We start from the raw sequence: 21,741 nt of genomic DNA on the forward strand, positions 1-21,741 counted from the left end.
CCTTCTACCTCAGTCTTCTTCTGGACCATCGAGAATGCATGGTGTACTTTTAACAGGGTTTGATTGGCTCACATGGTACCAATCAACTGGTCTCTTGGCTGTCTGAGAGAGGTCAAATGCCAAACCTCAGACCTTTACAGGCAGCCATCTCTGCCGCACTGGAATGCACGAAAACGGTTTGGCTCTCTGCATTTAGGAGATGATTGTGATCGCGGATGACAAGAATTAACAAACAGTAGCTCTCTGAATTCAAAACATATAGCAGCTCCAGCTGACAAATGACCAAAAACACGTTACATAAAACGATCATCTATGGTTGGCACGGTGTCTCCAGTAATATTTTCTGTCAGAATTATAATGGCAGCTTTGCTTTAGTTTTATACTGCATGTCTTCAGTATTCAGGTATACTGATGAATGATGTCTTAATAATGTGAACCTAGCTATTCACTTCCAGCCTATTTGATTTTATATAAGTTCATTTTAATTATATTACAGTTCATTCTTAATCTAAAAACACTCACCTCATGTCATCCATAATCCGTGTTCTCCACATTTCTAGCAAAATTGCGATGCCATTATATGCATGTACACATTCTTTACTCAGCTGTGAATCCAATATGTTCCTGCATGATACTTTGTAAATCAGTATCAGTTTCCATAACTCCTTTCCACTCTATATCACAGGTCAAAGATGATGATGATGTTTATGATTTGATTTAAAATGATGACAGCTTCAGTTAGGATTTTGACAGCCAAATTTGTGGCTGTCGAAGTTCAAACTATAACCGGATTCAAACGAAGACCACGGAGTTGATAATCTGCGAGTTGACGAGCCGAGTCCTAAAATTCTGCAAAACAAATCACTGCTGACTGATGTGAGCCATGAATAAATTAACTGTGTTGGCAGAATATTTATTCAAATCTAAAAACCAAGACAATTTTCAAGCTCAATTTTATAAGCAGCGCGTGTAATCCATTTAGATTAGCTCCGTCTGAGGGTGTCGTTTGTCCAGAGTGGAAACAAACCCACATTAGTGACTTGGTAAGGGTCTACAGGAGAGCTTGAGCTTATATCAGAGTAGAGCTCAGGTGTGGCTACAGACACAGCAAAACAGGCAGAGACCGTGAATCCCTCCTCTGCTGGCCCAGCGGAACTCTGGGAGGACACGCTTGAGGTCACAGTGTTGTTGGTGTCTGTGACCGAGGGATCGTTTCCAGCCTCTGTGGCGGCTGGGCGGTCGGAGGAAGGCGCGGCCGCTGTGATACGCTCCAGCTTACCACATAACGCCTTCAGCGCCAAAGGAACAGACATGTACCTGAGTAAGAAAAACAAGATCACAGTGAAATGAAGCTGCTGTATCAAAGCAGACTCCAGAGGATTTGGGATATTGATCCAAGTGGAGGCGGCCCAGAGTCTTTTGTCTACGTGTAGAAACTGTAATAATGCAGCAAGGAAAATGAGATTCAGCTGCACCTCTTCATAATAGTTGAGACGTGGTCGTCTAAACCGAGGTCTTTGAATGCTGCACCATACACACTACAGGTGATGTGATGAGGCCCCGCCACATTCACCAGCACTGCCAACAAAAACACACGATCAATTTGTCACAGTCTAGTCCAAAAAATATATAAAGTTCAGAAGTTCAGTAAAAGTGCTCACAAACGGCGAGGTCGTCAGTGTCAGGTGGAATGAAGGCTACAGTGAAGCTGGTTTCAGACTCTGAAAGGACTTCAAAGTGTAGATCATAAACTGAACCTGATAAAGAAGCATCAATACAACATCACATAGGAGTACTTTACATTAACCCCTGAAATGTGCAAAGCATTATGGTTAACCTGGACTGTCGATGCAGCTTCTGAGCAGGGCGTTGTAGGCGCACTGATGGCGAAGCAGCTCCAGCAGGGCAGGAATATGGGCCGGGTGGGTGAAGGGAACGGCGTCCATCATGGTCCCAATCTGGGCAGGCACCTCCCATGCTGGTCTGGAGAAAACACAACGGGGGCTCTTTTGACCTGGAGGAGGCTGGACAGAAGAATATGGATGCATTTTGATGCACAGCAAAGCAAAGCAAAGCATGCAGGGTGACCATTAGATAAAGACTATAGCTGCGCGCCTACACCAACAGATTTCGTCTTGTCTTTATCCTCCCCGAGGTTGTCACAGTGTGGTAAACTTTGCAGCAGAATCATGGGTAATGGTGCCCACTGCAGGTCAACATCTGGTATGGTAACGCCTGAGAGAGAGAGAGAGAGAGAGAGAGCAGGCGAGTGATGGAACATGAATAACACCCTCTTCATCACTGTTATTCAACACTTCTTTAAGCTGGCCACAAAGCCAACGGGACAAAGCTGTCATTTTGCTATTCGGTTTCCAAAACTGTGCACATTTAATGCTTTATATCCTGTGTGAACTGGGACAAAAGCATATGCACTCTGCATACAGAAGACGTATTGACTGTGCAAAGTCACCCAACCTGTAATTTGGCTGAGCATGTTGACAAAGGATGACAGGATTGGCACCGGTGGCTGCAGTTTGAGCAGGAAGCAGGCAGGCAGCGTCTCAAACAGCACCTCGCCCAAAGGCATGAACATGGGATGGCTGCCACAACACACAGGTTTGGGGTATTAACGCCGCGTTCATGACGGAAAGCAATAATGTGCCCCGATGAGTGATGGATGAAACAAATAACACATTACGGCCCCATTAGGAAGAGGCCGTTACCCGTAGCGATCAATCTGCAGAGGCTGCGGGATCACAGATGCCATCTGCAGCTTGCGGGCGATGTCGCTGAGTGTCACTGTCACCTGGGCTGCCTGAACGACGGGCTCCACATCTGTCATCGATTTGAATGCAAAACAGTGAAAAATAACTGTGCTTTTCCTCAGGACCTCACACGCTTTAGCACTTGACTTGCATATTTGTACAATCCCACAAAATGTATTTTCCAAGCTCAACCAAAAAGTCTTTGTGGCCTCGAGAGTCTGCGCTCAGATGCTGGATCCAAAGCCCTGGATTGAGAAAACTCTGAACAGATCTCTTGGCATCTTACGCGAGGCTGATGTTTTGATTTCATTAGTCGGGTTGACGTAGAACTGGATGGTCAAAGGGCAGTCTGGAAGGACAAAATGTTTTCTTTTCAATTTACCGTTAAAACATCGTATATGCATGCAAACCCCGACCTCGCTTTATCACGTGTTGTACCTTCTCTGTCAGCTATGAGACAGCCAACCCTGCCATTGCAAATCATGTCCACTCGGGGGTCAGAGTGCTGTGGTTCTCTGAGGGCACAACAAAAATGAGTGCAACTGGGTTTGTACTGTGCTGTCAAAACCAGTAAGATTTGAGAAAATAACAGTAATCTTTAAAATAATCTGATTTCTTGTCATGCACCTCTGCGAAAGTGACATTTTCAATAAGTCCTTCCCGATGCACTGCAGCGACATAAACAGTTTTAACTTGAGTTCACTGGAAAAAAGGGAGAGAAGTTGCTTAACCACTGCAAAGGATGTCAAATAATAACGATTTTGGGTGTAAAAAAATGTATAAAAGGCAGCACTTGTTTCCAGGAATGTTGTACTGGGACCACATGCTTGCCAGCTTCTTTGAGAACACCGCAAAATCTTTTGACCTGAAAACAAAGCAGTAAAATAATGTGAACCGCATTTCAAAGCCCTGCAGCAAATAATGTAGAGAGCAACGACATCAAGGTTAAAAACTTTACGTCTCACCTCAGCTGCTGAAGGAACACCTCACTGGCCTGCAAAACAATTTGAATTCCATCAGTGTAGAGAGTAAAGACGTGTGTGAATGACCTGTTAAAGAACAAACTCGAGCCGTCTTACCATAGGGGGATCTCCGTGCGTTGCCACCTTGACCTCCGCAGCCCCACCACAAGGCAACAGCACCACCTCCAGGTAGAATAAGTCGGCAGTTAGGTAGCACATGTGCTCGGTGACGTGAAAGCCCATCCTGAAAATTTGAAATGGAAGGAATAAGGACTATTTCTCTTTCATTGGAACTTGATGTATTGAATTAAAAACAAAAATGGAGGCCAGTAAAAGGAGCACAGTCAGTTAGTCATCTTTACCCTTGCTGCTTGGCTATTATTTCCAGTCGGGACTTCATGGTGTGAAGTGAGGTCACTGAAACATGTAGAAACCACCTTCGGGATTGCGTTGCATTGACATTGTGTCTTCATCTCGACTATAAATGCGGCGTTAATGATGTTGCGTCATCAGTAATATTGCAACTTTACCATTTAAAGCTTCACTGAGCCTTTCCAGGGACCTGGTGAGCAGCTTGTTGGTTTTGGAGTCATCTCTGGTTTTGTCCTATTGGGGAGGGGAAGAAATAACAACAATGGAGCTCTTGTGTGTTGGTGTGTGTGTGTGTGTGTGTGTGTGTGTGTAGTGTAAACATTGCGTGGTCCCACAGCAGCGGACAAACTGCACAACGCCGTTTCAGTGGGAAATGTCTGGATGATTTGCATTGTGGGAAGAGAGTTATGCGATTAGACCGGGACGCCTGATCTGCATGCACCTGAACACCCTGCACTGTAAGTACACTCACAACTCTGCACTCATTATTCAATTCCTGCAAAGCCTGCTGCACAAGATCCTTTTTAATCTAAAGTGATCATCTAACCTGCTGCTCCACCCATGACAAATATAAACTAACCCCCACCCCTTAAACTAAAGGCTCTCGGTTGAATGAACAAAAGTTAGGAATCTCCTAAGCAACATGTTCAAAACATCAAGCAAAGATGACAAAAGCAAACAGAATCCAAACAAATACAGAAAATAGGGAAGTCCGATTTTGTTTTGTTTGTTTTGCATCTGCCAGTTGGTCAATAAGAGATGAACCAAAGCCACAGTGTGACAGCCTAACTGTGGTGACCTAACAAAGGCCTGTGTGTTCCAGGATATATGTGATCTCATTCTTAGTGCATCACCACACAAGCGTCCTCATTGGCTGCAGATCATAGCAGAGAAACAAGCAGGAATGTGTCCTATAACTTATTTATTTCATTATCACATTCCAAATGGAGGCATATCAATCATTTATGAATTTTGTGCGGTTCCAATTATTTAAACTGTGTGCGATTATGTTGTTAAATGCCAAACAATGTGACAACATGAGGGAACTGGGTGACGCTCTGTGACCTGACCTGATCTGACACTAAACGCCCGTGTCACTGGTATCGATCTTACCATGCATCTATGGACGAGCTGGAAGGTTTCATTCCACGTCTTCTGTGCGTATTTCAAGTGCAGTTTAGAGAGAATGGACTCCATGGCTACAACGTAAAGGAGAAGGGAGAGTTGAGAGCTTAACAAACGGGTCAGTGTCCGTGCCCTCCACACCATAACTGGCAAATTAGCTGTAATTCCAGGGGTTTGCAGCAGCAGCTTCTCCCCCGGCACTAATTAGATTTATGTGCAAAATTCCATAGGCAGAGGTGAAAAAGCCCTTTGAGCTGAGCCGCTTTGTTAAAACCACTCATATCAAATTATATCTATGGACAGATTCTGTTACTGAAATTCTGTAACACAATCTGTCATCTCAGATATAATAACTCTGTTCCTTCTTCAACGTTGAAATGATTGAAAATTTAGAATCTGCACTTCTGCTAGATTGAGTCTCCATAGTTTCACATGTTTAGGGGCATTCACATGTTACCTTTTTTTTCTAAAGTCTTACTCCTCCAAAACAAACGTTCAACATTTATAGTCAATAGCCAGTTAATCAATACTCTTTCTCACAGCGAGTCAAATATTTCCAGTCTTTTTCCCAAAGAACTGATGATTTATATTGGAAACCGGTGGCAGTGATCTCATTGTTTTGGCGCAGGTGTGAGTAATTATGGCTCCCGTTCCAATTAGGTGCACCTGAGAGACAGCGTGTATAAAAGTAGGTCTCCGGCACTGGGACAACTAAATGGAACGCAGCCTGCGGCGCACCTTTGTTTGACAAACGGCTTTAAAGACAATAATGCTGTTGTTTTTAATTTTATCAAGATGGAAAATGCTATTATGGTGCCAAATCTAACGTGTATCATAACTGTATAATTACTGACTATATGACCTCAGTTTTAAATTAGGAATTGTGATAAACGATAGTAACACAAAATCAGGTCGTTAAGACAAATGAAACGTACATCACTTCCCAATTTATAGACTAAACTTAAATTCTACACATTGAGGAAAACAACGAGGCAACTGGCGATAAAGTTTAAATCGTTGAGTTTTTAAATGTATTTATTTTGCTTTATTAGATACAAATAGTGTCAATAATAAGAGTAAAGTGTGCGGTTTCATGTGTATGGTTGTCCCAGGCGGGCGGGCGTTGTCAGGCAGAGCCGCCGAGCCCACAGGACGTGTAGTCAGTCTGTGGAGGTAGCCAGTCTGCTAGCCATGAGCTAACAAGGAGCTAGCCAAGGCGTTTTCATTTCCCAACCCGGTTCCGTCTCAGTTCAACGTCGCGATTCGATTCACCGGTAAGTGACGTTATGAATGCTAACACAGGTGTTACATGTAGTTTGTTTTGTTTTGCGCCTCATTGTTTGGTTGTGATTCGCTCCTGGTTTGTCTCCTGGTTAGCCCTCTTTGCCTGTGTAGCCACCTTGGAAAGCTAGCGCGGAAGCATCAATGATCGAGGGAACATCTGTTGCCAGTTATTCAATCTCCGGGATTTGTGTTTTGTGTACAATCTGACCTGTAATCCTCAACCTGGGCGGATTTGAAGCACGATCGGGCGCCGTTCACTAGCTGCCTAAGTTAGCTCGTTAGCCATCACGCCCAACACTGTCAACAAGCTCGAGCTAACGTGAGTTAACCTGCAGTTGTCACCGGCTAACTTGGTAATAAGTTGTCACGTCTTTCAGTGTCGTAATGCGTTTTCAGTTATTCGAGGTAATCGGTCAGTAATCGATCAGTATCTATGTACTCGGTTCGCGAATTGTGTGTTTCTGATGTGCCTGAGCCTTTAGATTAGTAGCCAGTAACACGACTGAGCCGATTGATTAACGTTAAGCAGGTTAAAGTCACATTGACGTTCCATCCGTGTGAGTTTACAGCGTCGCTGTGTCCATTAGGGAGGAATCCAGAGTCACGTTCGCGTCCTAACTCTGTGTTGTGAATTGCAAAGGTTACTTGGTTAAACAAACTAATGGCAGCTTCACGCTTCTTCTCTCTGTTTGAGACCATAACTTAAAATCATTACAGTCAAATACGTCACAACAATCATTTCTACAAACAAATAAGAGATTTTGGGGCTTTATTTCTCTAAGGAGAAGACTAAGCTACTAAATCGTACTATTGACTTTTGTACTTCCATTTTAATTTGTTTAATGGCACACTGGCTCCGTTCCCATCATCCTTATCTGTACTGCAATAGATAAAAGCCCAGTCAGGACATATTTTTTTTGTTAATTCCAATCGTCTTGGACAGTATTTCTTGGGAAGCTGATCATCAATAAATCTGCCTGTGCCACTCTTGTAAAAGCTGCTAGTAGGACTGATTAAAGTCTTAATTCTCTGTGCGAAATGGCTCTGACTCTTAACCTCATGTTTAATCTACACATGCTGCTCATCTGTCCTTTACCAGACCTCTGCTACATTGTCAGTGATCATGTCATCAGTGTTTCTCACAGGTTGAGACTACACCTGGGATGGTTTGCCATCCTAAATGTTCCATTTTCTGCTGCAAAATACTTGTGATTGTAGATTTTCCGTCTCCTAAAATCACTCATTAATGCTGTGAGTGAACCAAGGCCTTCTTTTCAGCTCTACATGCTCATTTTGGGTGGGGAGTTTGTTATTGTTCTATAACAGCCGATTATAATTATAGTGACACATCCCTCTTCCTGGCTGGAGCTACGTAAATAGTACTTCAACAATACTGATGTCATCGAAAGAACAACGTGATGCCATCAAACTAAAGAAGTGATGTCATCCAAAACAAAAACAATAACACCTGAACATACAGTTACAACAATGATGTCATACTAATAGATTACTAAATCTAGTTCATGTTTGGCTCTAATGATAATAATGTTGTAGAGCCATACATCAAAAGCTATAGGGAGGGGTAGTTATAGTTGTAATTTGTTAATTTTTAGAATAAGTTATCATTTAAAGAGATCGCCACTCTACTCGTTGTATAAATGATGACAGTGACATATAAGGCTGTAAATAGCTGTGCAGTGCAGCTACAGAGATGTAATCTAAAGCCTCCGTTTCTCTTCCCTCCCCAGGAACCCTGGTTCTGCCCCCTGGTTGCCGCAGTAATCAGTAGTCTGCTTTTATTGTTTTAATTTCACAATCCTTCCACCTCCACCTTGAACTTTCTCCCTCCTGCACTTGGACCTCCTGGTACACAGAGCCATGGCCGCCGCTAAGCCAAAGGGGCAGAACTCACTGGCCCTTCACAAAGTGATTATGGTGGGCAGTGGCGGAGTGGGGAAGTCGGCCCTCACTCTCCAGTTTATGTATGATGAGGTGAGCTCGCCCGTGTATGTTGTGATGTGTGTGTCTTCTTGCTACAATCACAAATGTGCCCTATCTGTTCCGGGTTGTTCACATTTGCTGTGTCATATCTTCAGTTCGTTGAAGACTACGAGCCAACCAAAGCAGACAGCTACAGGAAGAAAGTGGTGCTGGATGGAGAGGAGGTGCAGATTGACATCCTGGACACAGCTGGACAGGAGGACTACGCAGCCATCCGGGATAACTACTTCCGCAGCGGGGAGGGTTTCCTCTGCGTGTTTTCCATCACAGAGCTGGAATCTTTTGCAGCAACAGTAGATTTCAGGTAGAGTTGCATCCTGTGTTTAATGCTTTCCTACTCCCATTAGAATGTAATGCCATCTGACCGCCGTTTACATGCATAAACAATACTCTCGCCTTTTAAGACCAGCTCATGTTCAAAGCTTTACTTGAGTTTAACAAGCAGTGGTGATGGTGATTTGCATAATTCATTGGCTGAGTGCCGCTTCCTGTTTCTCAGAGAGCAAATACTGCGAGTGAAGGAAGACGAGAACGTGCCCTTCCTGCTGGTCGGCAACAAGTCGGACCTGGACGACCGACGGCAGGTCAGCGCCGACGAGGCGAAGGCGCGCGCCGAGCAGTGGGGTGTGTGCTACGTGGAGACTTCAGCCAAAACCCGTGCCAACGTCGACAAGGTCGGTTTGGGCGAACGTGACACGTGAGTTGCGCTTTGACCAGGTTGAAGTTGAGACTGCATACTGAAACTCGACTGTTTTTCCTCAGGTGTTCTTTGACCTGATGAGGGAGATCCGGGCGAGGAAAATGGAGGACAGCAAAGAGAAGAACGGAAAGAAGAAAAGCAAAAGTTTGGCCAAGAGAATTAGAGAGAGATGTTGTATTTTATAGTGGTGAACGGCAGCAGGATGACTGCTTATGTACATATACATTTCTCAGACTCTGCATTTATTTTGTGCCCGATCCTGATCATGACTTTCTGTTCTGGTTACCGGGACAATCTGACCGTGTGTCAGGAAGTAGTAAGGCGGCACCTCCATACACCCATTTATAGCTCAAGTCTAACTTTTTATGTGCTGACACTCCAAATAATGTACGTCCTCGCTCTTTCTTTTACTCTGACCACACGACAGAGAGTAATTAACGGATGGTGTTTTTAATTTAAGCCTAAAAACAGACAGGAGGCGAAAAACCCTGAGATATTATGAAAACATTTCGTTGTAAAGTTTGATGTGTATTATAACATTAATTCAGACAACTGTGCACAAGTTCAAAAGCTGAAAAAAAAATGGAAGTGTCAGAGTCGAGGTTTAAGAGTGTGTGTGTGTGTGTGAGGGGAAAATGTACATTAATCTTAAAACATCCCCCGATCTGTTCCACTTTCTCGGGCAGGAATCATAAGTTAGGGCATTGAGCAGTGAGGCGTTGGGGCCCAGAGTTTCTGCAGTGCCACCCGGGCACCAACGCCGCCCTGTCGAATGTGTGACGAATGTTTGAATCTAAACGAAGGCCGCCGCGTCGTTCAAGCCAGAGCTCCAAATTAGATGCCATTCCTATTTGTTTGTTTTACATCTCCCGTTTACTAGGTGGTATGGATATAGTCCCATATGTTTTTGTTTGTTTTTTATATGTGAGTTAGTCTTTTTTTTTATTTAATTGTGTCTCTTATTCTATCATGTGAGCCTGCAAAAGTAACCACACTAATTTAAAACATTTCTTCTCCCTTCCAGTCACTTTTCGGTCGTCCCCGATGCACAAACGATGTTGATCATTCGGTTTAAATCCACGAGGGATGAGGCAACACTTGAAATTTTATTTCATTTGATCATTTCAGACATTTTTACCTCACTCGGCCAATGACTTTCGTTTGCCTTGTTGTTTACCGATTACTGGAATCTCCGGTGCTGTTAAGAGGGAATTCCTGCACACTACATCCTTTGCATGTTGTCTTTAATCTTATTTAAAATTTGTTAAATAAATTGATTCCCTGTTATGTAAAAAAACATTTCTTTAGCCATTTTTACTTCCCGTGGCTCAGATGTTCAATCACAAACCTTTTATTCTCCTGTTTCTTATTTGGGACTAAAGCAGGAATAATTTACTGGAAAAAGGTGAAAGTAGCTTGTAATCACCAAAGATGCTTGGTCGTGCAAACAAGTGCCCATTTATTCACCCTAGTTAGAGTGAATTACAAGTCACAACAATATGCATTAAAAGGAAAAAGTGCATCTTTTGAGTGTATGGGGTGTAATCTTTGGCTGTTTTGTTTTTGTGACATCTGAGGGAAATGCCAATCGTGCACGAGTGCAAATGAAAGTGTCTCACTCTTAAAATGTAAAGTTGCGAGGGCTTTAGTTTGCATGTGCCGTGCATTACTGTGGCCTCTTGCGCGTAATCCTTCCTCACCCTCCTCCCGCTCGCTTCGGCTCGGATGAATCTGCCAGGGAGTTGTGAAACGTTTAGAGGCTTCTGACATTCTGCTTTTGTCTGCCGTTTGTAATTTGATCTTGTGGACGAGGCTGAATTATTTAACAGTGAATCTGAGATTGAGGCAGTGCAAGAAATCGACGGAATTAGATTGAAATGCACGGCGCTTTACGCAGACCAAGTCCCACTGTGAAGTCTGTGACCCTGCAGTCCCACCACCATGTTTGCTTTCTGACTGAGCCGCTCATTTCTTCACCCAAACTTCTCTGATTTCCTTCAAGGGTTGTTGCCGCATAGCGCTCTGATGTGATTAACTCTTATTTTGTAGGGAACGTGGTGTCCATTGTTAAAGCAGAATTCCAACATTTACGTCGACAAAAAGGCTGTATTCCTGAGTTGATTCCTTAAATTAAAAGGTCAAGAATTCTTGGCTTGAAAGTTATTACTACAGCGCGTCAATTGTACAACCCCACCACCACAAAATGACTATTGCAAAGAAATGTTCTTTGTATTTGTTGTGTATAGAAAAGCACACAGTAGAGAGAGTGGGGAGTGTTAAGGTGGAATGGTGAGATAGGAGATAGATAGTGGGAGAGTTGTCAAGACAAAATGGAACCCAAAGTTTCGGGAGCACACAGGGCCAGAGTGTAGGGGAAGGTGTGTGGTTTAATATGTTCTATTTTAAGGGCTAACCTTCAGTATGCCACACCAAGATAGAAACACTGCGGAAAGTCGCACTGAGGGGCCCGCAAAAATGAAAAGGCAGCAGAATCCTCGCCAGCGTTCGTTCCTCAGCTTGTGTCCATTAAATGAAGTGCCGTGTGTCATCGTTGAGGATTGCAGAAGCAAAACTCAGTCGCCACCGTCGCACTTGCTTACACGTAAACACAACACAGTCTCACTGTTGTTTCAGTGCTACATCGGATCCTCACAATTAGAAATATATATTGTTTTCCTTCATTTGTGCTCATACATAAGGTGAATCCTTTCCACCGCCCAAATATTTGCTGCAGGATTTAAGGGACGACACTAAAACAGCTGTCAGCAACCATTTGTGACGTTTGTGTGAAAGCATATGAGCATACTGTCCCCTGTTGGGTATTAAAATAAATTGTTTTGCCTTTTATATAAATAAGCTAAGAATGAAACTAGATCTCTTGTGTCTTTGATGGGAAGGTTGTATGTACGCTTATCAGTTGTGTTTGTTTCCCTCATGTTTACTTTCACCATAACCACTAATGTAGCCTATCTGTGAAAGCAAGAGAAGACGCTTACATTTCAATTCATTATGTGAGTTATTTGGAAATGGCAAATAAAGTGGATATTACTAATACATGTTTGTTCTGATAGTGTTTGTGTTAAGATCGTATCATGTTCCAGCACTGAAGTATCCTGGAGCAAGGCACTGAGACTCTGGCCTGTGAATTTACTCCTATTCTTACTTTTTCTTGTAAAACACTGGTCACTTCAATACTTTTATGTTTTGGTAGTTCTACAAAAGTTATAGATTTGAATACTTCTTCCATTATTGCATTTGTACACATGTTACACATTGGTTAATGATAAACTCACTGTGGGACTGATCCATCTCTGTTTGCGTAAGCCTACATTTTTGGAAATTTTGTACTATTGCATGAAATCAGAAGCTTCTATGCCTGATAAACATCATGGGAGTTCATATGTATTGATTGGTTTAGTGCAAACAGAGCTGTATTGACATGTGCATTGTACTGGTTGCATGTTTCTGGGGGTTACTCAAAATCAACACAGACAGAAAGTACAATTCAGTGCGTCAATGGTAGAAGAAAAGAAGAAACTTTATTAGGCCATGATATGGCGCCACTGGAGCAGTTTGGGGGTACGGTGCTAAAGGGCACGTTGGCAGTGCCCTGGAGGCAAAACTTCTTGGTCCATACGGGGACTCGAACTGACGACCCTCCGGTGGGTTCCCATGGACTGAGCTACTGCCGCCCCTATAATCTAAAACTATCTATTCACAATTCATACTAGTGATCAAATATGTTTACATTTTATTTGACACTTAACACTGTGGAAGCAGGGGTTTCCCTTGTGGTGACATAAGCACCCCGTGTTGATGACGTAGCCGCGCGTCATTGGTCAACACCGACGCACAGGGCCTCTGGTTTGAAAGCTGCTCTGTAGCCACAATGCGAACAAAGTTACAATATTCTGACATAAACAAAGGGGATTATTGAGCCGTTTTACGCGGGAACACGCGTGCGGGTGTTGTTGACAGTTCAGTCGCCACACGGAGCGGCGACTCGCCCGAATACTCGGGCTCGGGTGTGTTTTTGAGCGGCATTGTTTGATTGCAGCTCGACTGAGTGATTGGAACTCCACGCAAGGAGAAAGGAAGCTAGCTGGCTAACGTGAGCTAGCGGCTAGCAGCTAGCTCGCCTCCTAGCTCGCGTGCTTGTTCACTTCCTTGTTGCACATTGGAGAGCGATGGGGGCCATGAAGAAGTTTGGGAGGAGGAGAAGTACTTTTCTACTTCGACTTTAATACTTAAACACTATCCAGTGAATGGAGTTACATGTTTACACGAACCGGAGCGTCTCAGAAGTGCCGGTGTTTATGTTCGGACGGTCCTTGGGCCTGTGCTTTGACCATGGAACGGAACGCAACTGTCTAGCTGGACACAGTTAGCTAGTGGTTGCTAGCTGGCTAACCCGATTAGCATTAGCTAGCAGATCTGAGAGATGTCCGCCCGGAGATTTCTATAATGGTTGACGGTCGGACGGTTTTCTAACTACAAATTATTCAGCGGATTTTCTCAAGCCGTGGAATCCGCTTGGCACCGCGTGTAATGAATTTCCACCGCAGATAAGTCACTTTAGTGGTTAACGCACATTGAGCTAGCTTCGGAATGCTAACGTTAGGCTCGTCATTTCGTTAGCTAAGCTTGCTGTGTAATTGTCAATCTGCTGTAACGTTAGCTACCTAGCTTTGCTAATCGGAGAGCCAAATGTTTAGCTCCGCCGCTCACAGAGGGACGTAGTTTAGTTTGGGGGAAGTAAAATAACAAAGCTTATTCTTAAGACGTGCTTGTGACATTGACACTTTCAAGCGGATAAATGCCGAATTCCGAGGTGCTTCGCGAGGGTCGGGGACGGAGCCCCTCGGCACCGAGAAATGCCAACCGACAGGACCGGCGCAGCAAAGCGGGGAGCGGGGCCGTGCAGCGGGAGAGACACCGGGAGAAGAGGCGCTCGTCGACGACAAGAAAGAAGAAGCGCTGGCAGGCCAAAGACAGGGAGCTGTGGCACTCCGGCGTGCTAGAGGGGCACCAGAATGACCGTAAAAGCGCGTTAGACCGAGAGGTGGAACTTCGGACACTGGTAGAGTATGATGACGTAAGCTCCCAGTCAGAGCGCTTCTCTGGGAGCCCCTCTCCCAAACTTGACCCGCGCACTGACCGGCTGTCAGTGGACCGACTCAGCGATGTTGATTTTGGTGAATTTAATGGACCAGCGTCCCCGGTCAGAAGTAACCAGAGAGACCGAGGGGCAGTTTACTCAAGCAAGAGCGGACAAACCAGGGGACCACCGGAGAAGAGTAAGCAGGAGAAGGAGTCCGGCCGTAAGAAAGAGCGCCCGAGCCGTGACAGGGACCCCTCCAAGGCTTGGAGCGCAGGGAGTATAAGTGGCTCGAAGAACCAACGAGACACGACAAGGAGCAGTGACAGAAACGGTAAACGGACAGCCACAGCCCAGACCTCAGCCTCCGTGGAGAAAAAAGATTCTAAAAGGCGTAAAAGCAAAACGAGATCTGACAAAGAGCCCCCGTCTGCCTACAGAGAGGCTCCACAAGCCTACAGAGACGACCGTGAAGACCTCAGAACGTACAGGAGGAGTCCTGGTTTCAAGGCCGACAGTCCCTATGGGACGTCATATTCACATAACTACCAATCTCCCAGTGGTTACAACCAGCAGTCATCTAGAAGAAGTCCAACTTATGGGAGCAAGAGGCCGTCCCCCAGTTCGACGTACTACAACCGGGATGCAGATGCCTACGGGGCCTACGGCGCTTCAAAATCACCCAGTTCGTACTCCAGCAACAAAAGAAAGCGATCCCCCGTCAGTCCAGCCAACTGGCGCCGCTCCCCGAGTTACGGCCGACACAGTCCCTACGAACAGGGAGAATTGGGGTCAAGTCCTTATGGGAACCGCAGGAGATCAAGAAGTCCATACAGAAAGTCTCTGAGCCCGAGTCCAGATGTCAGGTGAGCTCTTGTAAAGCACTCAGCCTAAAGTGATGACGGCCTCCTGTCAGTGCTGAATGTGGATTTGGAGATTATGCCTTTCACAAAGTTTAGTAAACACAGACTTGGTGGCTCAATCAAATCGAGTCCAGACTTCATGTTTCAAATGCCAAACTTTTATTATTGTTAACGTAGTTTTTATTGAAGTAATTACTCTGGCAAACAGTATGCAATAAAATTGCTTTTTAATGAAATGTTATTGTTGGGATTGCTTTGGATTTTTTGGGGGGGATTGAAAATAAAATCTAAAACGTTTCTTGTCCTTACCTTCACAGACGCTCCGCAAGGTCACGTAGCAGAAGTCCATTCTCATCCACGAGGCACTCACGCTCTCACAGCCGCCACCGTCACTCCCGCTCCCGCAGTCGCCCCTCCAGCCTTTCTCCCAGCACGATCACGTTCAAAACCAGTCTGGCCGCCGAGCTGAGTAAGCAAAAGAAGGCGAAAGCGGCAGAAGCAGCCGCTAAGGCCAGGAACGCCGGCAACGCGTGCCCCCCGACCAAGGGTCCAGCCGCTCATCAGCCCAGTCCCAAGACGAATCACACGTCCCGGAAGGGCCGACCGCCGTCTCCACCTCCGCCCCCGCAGCCCGAGAAGGGTCCCAGAACCCCCACAGCCACCCAGCCCCCGTCCCCCTCTGACAGGCCCTCAAAGAGGCCCGCCGAGCCTCTGCCGAACAGGGACAGAGACGCAAAGGGGAAAGACGACTCAGTGAATAAAGACAAGAGGAAAGCACAAGCATTCGGACAGGGCAAAGACAAGGAACGTGCCACTGGCCAGCTCATCTCCACGCTTTCGTGTCTACCATTGCCCCAAACAGTCATTGAGCATATGGTCAAAGGAGATAGGTATGCAGGAGCTGTTGAGTCGTGTAACCTAAACTATTCCTGGCTACCTTTTGTATTAGATTGTAACAACTTCATTCTCCTGCATTTTTCTTCCTCACTTTTCTTTCAGCTTGAAAGACGCCTCACTCTCAGGGAAGAAAAAGCCAGACCGGAGGTCTCGTCAGCTCCTATCCGACTTGCCTCTCCCGCCTGAGCTCCCGGGCGCCACATCTTCCCCGCACAGCCCGTTTGATGAGAAGAAGAACCAAACGCTCCGCAGAAGACCAAAGTGTGTAGCGGTGCATTTGTGTCACGCGTGCTGATTTTGTTTGCAGTGTCACTTCATCTTCAACATTCAATGTAATGTTTTGTTTGTATTTCCCAGAATTTGTGGTCCAAGATACGGTGAGATTAAGGAAACCGAGATAGATTGGGGCAAACGCTGTGTCGACAAGTTTGAGATCATTGGGATCACAGGGGAGGGAACCTACGGTCAGGTGTACAAGGCCAAGGACAAAGACACAGGTGAGTGTTTCACAGTGGGAAATGAGATCGTGAGACCATTTTCTGAGCGAGTGTAGAGACGCGGTCCTCTCCTCTGTCCCACAGCTGAGATGGTGGCTTTGAAGAAGGTCCGACTGGACAACGAGAAGGAGGGCTTTCCCATCACGGCCATCAGAGAGATTAAGATTTTGCGACAGCTCAACCACAAGAGCATCATAAATATGAAGGAGATCGTCACAGACAAGGAAGATGCTCTGGACTTCAAGAATGATAAAGGTGCAGCACATCTGCCGCCCTTAAGGCTTCATAGTCGCGCTGCAAAAACATGAAAGCATCTCCAGTAAATTGACTTTGTCTTCGCTCCTTCGTCCCAGGTGCTTTCTATCTTGTGTTTGAATACATGGACCACGACCTGATGGGCCTGCTCGAGTCAGGCCTGGTCCACTTCAACGAGAGCCACATCAAGTCCTTCATGCGGCAGTTGCTGGAGGGCCTCGATTACTGCCACAAGAAGAACTTCCTCCACAGAGACATCAAGTGCTCCAACATCCTCCTCAACAACAAGTACGTCCCCGGGGGTCCTCTCGCTTAACCAAAACAAACAGTTTATCTTTTATTAGTCACAGATGTTTCTCTAACATTGATTTAATCCTTTTTTTTCCCCTCTCCCTTGCAAATCAGGGGTCAGATAAAGCTCGCAGACTTTGGTCTCGCTCGGCTGTATAACTCTGAGGAGAGGTGAGTCTCCTTCGTGCCTTTGCGTTGTCAAGAGTCTGTTCTTCGCCACCAGCTAGAGCTCTCTGTGCCATTTTCTCATCAAATACATTTCAATCTGCAGCCGACCGTACACCAATAAAGTGATCACGCTGTGGTACCGCCCGCCCGAGCTGCTGCTGGGAGAAGAGAGATACACTCCGGCCATCGACGTGTGGAGCTGCGGGTAAGAACGGGACCGGCACTGACCTGGGCTCATTACTACTTAATTCACCTCCAGTTTAATTGTGAATTCCATCTCGTTCTGTCCATCACAGATGCATTCTTGGAGAACTTTTCACAAAGAAACCCATCTTTCAAGCGAACCAGGAGCTCGCCCAGTTAGAGCTCATCAGGTATGGCAAAGCTGAATTAGATAAAACTCCTAATATCAGTTGGAACCGAATTGTAACATTGCTGCATTCCACTCAAACAAATGCGTTTCCCTCCCCTGTAGCCGAATATGTGGGAGCCCGTGTCCTGCTGTCTGGCCAGATGTGATCAAGCTTCCCTTCTTCAACACCATGAAACCAAAGAAACAGTACAGGAGACGATTACGAGAGGAATACGCTTTGTAAGTCTATGAACACGCCTTAACTCATGCTTATTGGAGGAGCGGCCTCTCCACTCGGGTGTGTAACCCAAACGTTGCGCTTTCATTCTCCCTCAGCATCCCCCCGTCTGCCCTGGACCTGTTTGACCACATGCTGAACCTGGACCCCAGCAAACGCTGCACAGCCGAACAAGCGTTAGGCAGCGAGTTCCTCAAGGATGTGGACCCAGACAAGATGCCACCTCCAGAGTATGTCTCCATGTTTGATCCATGTCACTTCACGCTACTTTATTTCCTTTCAATCAAACAATTGCCATATAAATGACGCATGTGTCGCTGCTCCCCAGTCTTCCTCTGTGGCAGGACTGTCACGAGTTGTGGAGTAAGAAGCGTCGGCGGCAGAAGCAGGCGCCGGAGGAGCTGGCGGCTCCTAAGGCGCCACGCAAAGAGCTGGGCCTGGACGACAGCCGCAGCAACACGCCGCAGGGCTTCCCGGCTCCTGGAGGAGCCAAAGCCCAGACTGCATCTGCCTCTGCACTGATGGGTGAGTCCTGCTGACATGCAGCTCAGCTTCACATTCTGTACAAGTATGAAGTTGTTATAGACAAAGTCACACTAGATGGTGCCTGTAAAGTTGTCACAGCCCCCACAGCCTGATTTGTCTACATGTATTTACAGTTTCACATTAATATCCTTCAGGATGCTTTAAATGTGACTCAGTGAAACTTTCACATGCCAGTTATTTTTAGGGTTCTGTGTCTAAATAAAAACGTTCTATTTGTAGATGCAAAGGGTCCCAACTCCCAGCTGACTCAGGAGCAGCTGGCTGTCCTGCTGAACTTCCTCGGGCAGCCCAAGACTGCAGTCAGCACGGCCCAGTTTGTCCAGACCATGAGTTCAAAGGTCAACCAGGAGACGTTACAGCAGCTCTCTAAAGTCCTGCCTCCCACTGACCCGGAGAGACCGGCCGAGCCGCCGCCGCCTGCACTGGCTAAGCCCGCGCCCGCCAAGCCTCCCCAGTCCAGCGCACAGGCAGGAGTGCCGCGCACGCCCCCCATGCCCAAGCCCCCCTCCCCTCCCCCGTCTGCACCCCCGGGGCTACAAGAGGGAGAAGCCGCCGCCGCCGCCACCCAGAAGGCCATGACCATGCTGCTGACTCAGCTCCTCCAGGCTCAACAGGCTCAGCGTCAGGAGCCTGCTGATGCCGGAGAAGCAACAGAGGGAACCAAGCCTGCAGCAGGAGCTCCAGCGGGGCCCCCGCCCCCTCCAGAGATCAAACAGCCCCCAGAGCCCAGCCCGGTGTCTCCAGGTAACAACCAGCAACAGGTTTCACTCATTAACATGAAGGAAACGTAACAGAACACACACACACACTCTTTAACCTCACATTGTAAATACATGTACAGTAAAGCACGTGTCATTTTATCTTTCAGTGTCGGAGGTTGGAGGCGTTTCCATCCTCCCACCAGACCAGAGACCGCCTGAGCCCCCTGAGCCGCCTCCACATGCCGATTTGGACTACCGGCAGCCCCCGCCTGAGCCCAAGACAGGCCACGCTCCCCCTATTTCCTGTGCTGGCGGGGGTGACGGAGGGAGACCCCCAGAGCCAGACTACCCGCCACTCCCCACTGCAGAAGGACCAGGATACGGGGGCGACTACAGCCACCCGCCTCCCCCACACTTCACCCCGGCAGGGTATGCAGACAGCTACATGGGCCACATGTTAGGAGGAGGCCTCCCACCTCACAGTATGAGGGAGGTGTTCAGCGCGCCTCCTCAGGCGGCCGGGTCCTCCTCCGCTCCCGGGATCTTGCCGCCGCTGCCCCCACCCGATCCCTTCGCTCCGGGCGGCGTGGTGTTCACCGGGGACAAGGACCACCGGTTCGAGTACAATCACACCTTACCTGTGGAGGGACAGCCCAACCCCAACGCCATCCACCTGTACAACCACGCCATGGGCAGGAAAGACGGCGGGCCCCTACCCCCGCCCCTGCCGCTGCAGGGCCAATCCTGGGGGTCCCCTTCCCAAGTGGGGCCCCCGCCGCTACCCATGGGCTTCGTCCCGCACGTTAACTCGACCGCAGCGATCAGGGGGCGAGGTCTGCCCTTCTGACCGACTGGAAATGTGAACGTTTCGCTCGGGGACTCAGATTATTGAGCCTGAAGCCTCTCAGGCCAGACCAGGTGATCAGGAGACGCACACTCAAGTTTGTAGTAACTTAAATCTGTGTTAGGCATCGCACTCCTCCGTCGAGTGCAAACGCAGAAGGACAGCCGAGTAACAACAGAGGAGCTTTTCGTGCTCGTACCATTTTCATATTTTTTTGTAAACTATTCTGTCTTTTAAATTAAACTTTTACCTTTTTTGAGTGTACATTGATCGGGCCAGGTACATTTTAATCTCTACCTTAGCCTTTGTGTAATTGCTCCAGGGCAGAGTAGTATTAATGTTTTGCACTACTGACCGAAGTAGGCGGAAACTTGTTTTTGGCTCTGAAAGGAAAACGGAATGGTGTGCTTCTATCGGCACAAATTCGGACTATGACCAGTAATGTAGTGTCCTTTTGTTATACGGCCAGGATAGCTTAAGTTTGAAACAGCGAGGGGCTGATGGAGGTGAAGGACTTGATCACTTGATGGAGACGGGGGCTGTTTTCACTTTAAATTCCACATGCCTTTTTGCCAGTAGGCATTTTTTGAAAATTGTAAGCAAAACAAAAACATTACTCGAGTTCAAAAAGGAGACGATGTCTGTTTTGTACTAAAAATTATTTTGTCCCTCCTCCTCCCTTCCTCCTTTGGCAAATGTTTATTAAAGAAATGCCAACAATGCGTCATGGCGTCTTCATCTGTTAGAAGCTCTTGTCTTCACTTCACCATCGCACCACCGGATGGCAGCGTCCCCTCACATGCCACCACATCACTGCAGTGTGGCTCTCATCAAGCATCAGAAGTTGTTTACCTCATTCAAACACAAAAGATGACAAGTCTGACAACACACACTTAGGCAGCATTCACAGAATAACATAAACATTTCCCTCTTTGTCAGTGACGCAAGTTTATCTACAGTATGAACGCGTGGCGAGGAAGATAACGGCACGCATGCAGAAGAAGAACTACCAGTACAGACACATTACAAAGCAGCTGTCAGGAAGAATGAAAATGGATGCAGAGATCATAAACAAGAAATTCCTAATGTCACATTCACTTATTGATACGGAATAGGAGTGGAGTTAGTCAGAGGAACACTGATGCATAATACATATCACTGCTCAAGGAAGAATAAAATTGATTTCCGAGGTGGAAGTTTATACACAACACATAAATTAGTGATCAGAGTGCAAGAAATATCAGTAAATATTGAAATATTAACAATTATCCACAAAATATACTGTTGTGCAGCCTAGACCTCATTGATTCTGTATGAATATTTTATCGCTGGGGTTCAACACAATCGTAATTGTTTACGGCAGGGGTTCTCAAACAGTGGTTCATGTAACACAGCTGGTACTATAGAAATGTCTGCAAATATTCCAATTTTAACCCAGTTTGTGACTACAGCAAGCCCGCCAGCCGAAGCTGTGAGTGAGATTGTGTAATGTTGTGTAAATGCGTCGTTTAAAGTGACAGCAGCCGTTGTTTGAATAGGGATTAGCTTTCAAAAAAAACTAAACAGTGAACTTGTCCTTTAACGGCTGCCTCTGACTGACTCATAACCAAACACAACACTAACCAGAAGACGCTTAACGCACAAAGCAGTTGGGCTCCCTGTATGTAATGGAGTTCCAAATGGCAATGGCGTCATGCGTGGACGACATTTCACACGCTGAGACCGTATTCCACACACATCTTTTCCTTTATTTTAGCCATTACATCCAAATCTTTTGAATTT

The 21,741-nt window shown here is 46.4% G+C and overlaps 3 protein-coding genes across 4 annotated transcripts; 2 read left to right on the forward strand and 1 right to left on the reverse strand.

Annotated features, from left to right (window-relative positions):
* Positions 1 to 943: 943 nt before the first annotated feature.
* med1l (mediator complex subunit 1-like) lies at positions 944 to 6,845 on the reverse strand. The gene is made up of 17 exons (XM_076158136.1): positions 6,717 to 6,845; positions 5,213 to 5,298; positions 4,258 to 4,333; positions 4,090 to 4,144; positions 3,845 to 3,971; positions 3,731 to 3,759; positions 3,559 to 3,630; positions 3,393 to 3,467; positions 3,204 to 3,280; positions 3,052 to 3,114; positions 2,724 to 2,835; positions 2,476 to 2,600; positions 2,120 to 2,235; positions 1,838 to 2,024; positions 1,662 to 1,757; positions 1,476 to 1,578; positions 944 to 1,317 (listed from the first exon to the last, which is right to left on the reverse strand). Exons 2-17 carry the CDS (start codon positions 5,294 to 5,296, stop codon positions 984 to 986), a joined length of 1,731 nt encoding a protein of 576 aa, XP_076014251.1. The 5' UTR covers positions 5,297 to 5,298; positions 6,717 to 6,845; the 3' UTR covers positions 944 to 983.
* On the forward strand, positions 6,343 to 12,263 carry ralaa (v-ral simian leukemia viral oncogene homolog Aa (ras related)). Of its 2 annotated transcripts, XM_076158135.1 has the most exons (5): positions 6,343 to 6,498; positions 8,257 to 8,500; positions 8,605 to 8,813; positions 9,009 to 9,183; positions 9,272 to 12,263. In XM_076158135.1, exons 2-5 carry the CDS (start codon positions 8,387 to 8,389, stop codon positions 9,392 to 9,394), a joined length of 621 nt encoding a protein of 206 aa, XP_076014250.1. In that variant the 5' UTR covers positions 6,343 to 6,498; positions 8,257 to 8,386; the 3' UTR covers positions 9,395 to 12,263. The 2 variants fall into 2 exon arrangements, with proteins under 2 accessions (XP_076014250.1, XP_076014249.1); XM_076158134.1 differs by lacking the exon at positions 6,343 to 6,498 and having other exon boundaries at positions 8,226 to 8,500.
* Positions 12,264 to 13,062: 799 nt separating this feature from the next.
* On the forward strand, positions 13,063 to 20,681 carry cdk13 (cyclin dependent kinase 13). Its single transcript, XM_076158070.1, has 14 exons — positions 13,063 to 15,173; positions 15,488 to 16,060; positions 16,170 to 16,328; positions 16,425 to 16,564; positions 16,649 to 16,819; positions 16,918 to 17,107; positions 17,225 to 17,281; positions 17,382 to 17,483; positions 17,575 to 17,652; positions 17,754 to 17,870; positions 17,967 to 18,098; positions 18,197 to 18,393; positions 18,634 to 19,158; positions 19,283 to 20,681. Exons 1-14 carry the CDS (start codon positions 14,026 to 14,028, stop codon positions 19,960 to 19,962), a joined length of 4,269 nt encoding a protein of 1,422 aa, XP_076014185.1. The 5' UTR covers positions 13,063 to 14,025; the 3' UTR covers positions 19,963 to 20,681.
* Positions 20,682 to 21,741: the final 1,060 nt, after the last annotated feature.

Source organism: Genypterus blacodes, unplaced genomic scaffold, assembly GCF_046128005.1.
Source record: "Genypterus blacodes isolate CSIRO-AG114 ecotype Tasmania unplaced genomic scaffold, CSIRO-AGI_Gbla_v1 ptg000076l_1, whole genome shotgun sequence".
NCBI classification, from domain to species: domain Eukaryota; kingdom Metazoa; phylum Chordata; class Actinopteri; order Ophidiiformes; family Ophidiidae; genus Genypterus; species Genypterus blacodes.

Excerpts from the sequence above, each read along its gene's own strand:
- med1l (XM_076158136.1), bottom strand. The coding sequence starts at position 5,296 with ATGGAGTCCATTCTCTCTAAACTGCACTTGAAATACGCACAGAAGACG. Across the intron at positions 3,115-3,203 it reads TCTCATAGCTGACAGAGAAG|ACTGCCCTTTGACCATCCAG; the intron begins GTACAACACGTG and ends TTGTCCTTCCAG. Across the intron at positions 1,758-1,837 it reads AAGCTGCATCGACAGTCCAG|GTTCAGTTTATGATCTACAC; the intron begins GTTAACCATAAT and ends CTTCTTTATCAG.
- ralaa (XM_076158135.1), top strand. The coding sequence starts at position 8,387 with ATGGCCGCCGCTAAGCCAAAGGGGCAGAACTCACTGGCCCTTCACAAA. Across the intron at positions 8,501-8,604 it reads TCCAGTTTATGTATGATGAG|TTCGTTGAAGACTACGAGCC; the intron begins GTGAGCTCGCCC and ends TCATATCTTCAG. Across the intron at positions 8,814-9,008 it reads GCAGCAACAGTAGATTTCAG|AGAGCAAATACTGCGAGTGA; the intron begins GTAGAGTTGCAT and ends CCTGTTTCTCAG.
- cdk13 (XM_076158070.1), top strand. The coding sequence starts at position 14,026 with ATGCCGAATTCCGAGGTGCTTCGCGAGGGTCGGGGACGGAGCCCCTCG. Across the intron at positions 17,484-17,574 it reads ATCGACGTGTGGAGCTGCGG|ATGCATTCTTGGAGAACTTT; the intron begins GTAAGAACGGGA and ends TGTCCATCACAG. Across the intron at positions 19,159-19,282 it reads GCCCAGCCCGGTGTCTCCAG|TGTCGGAGGTTGGAGGCGTT; the intron begins GTAACAACCAGC and ends TTTATCTTTCAG.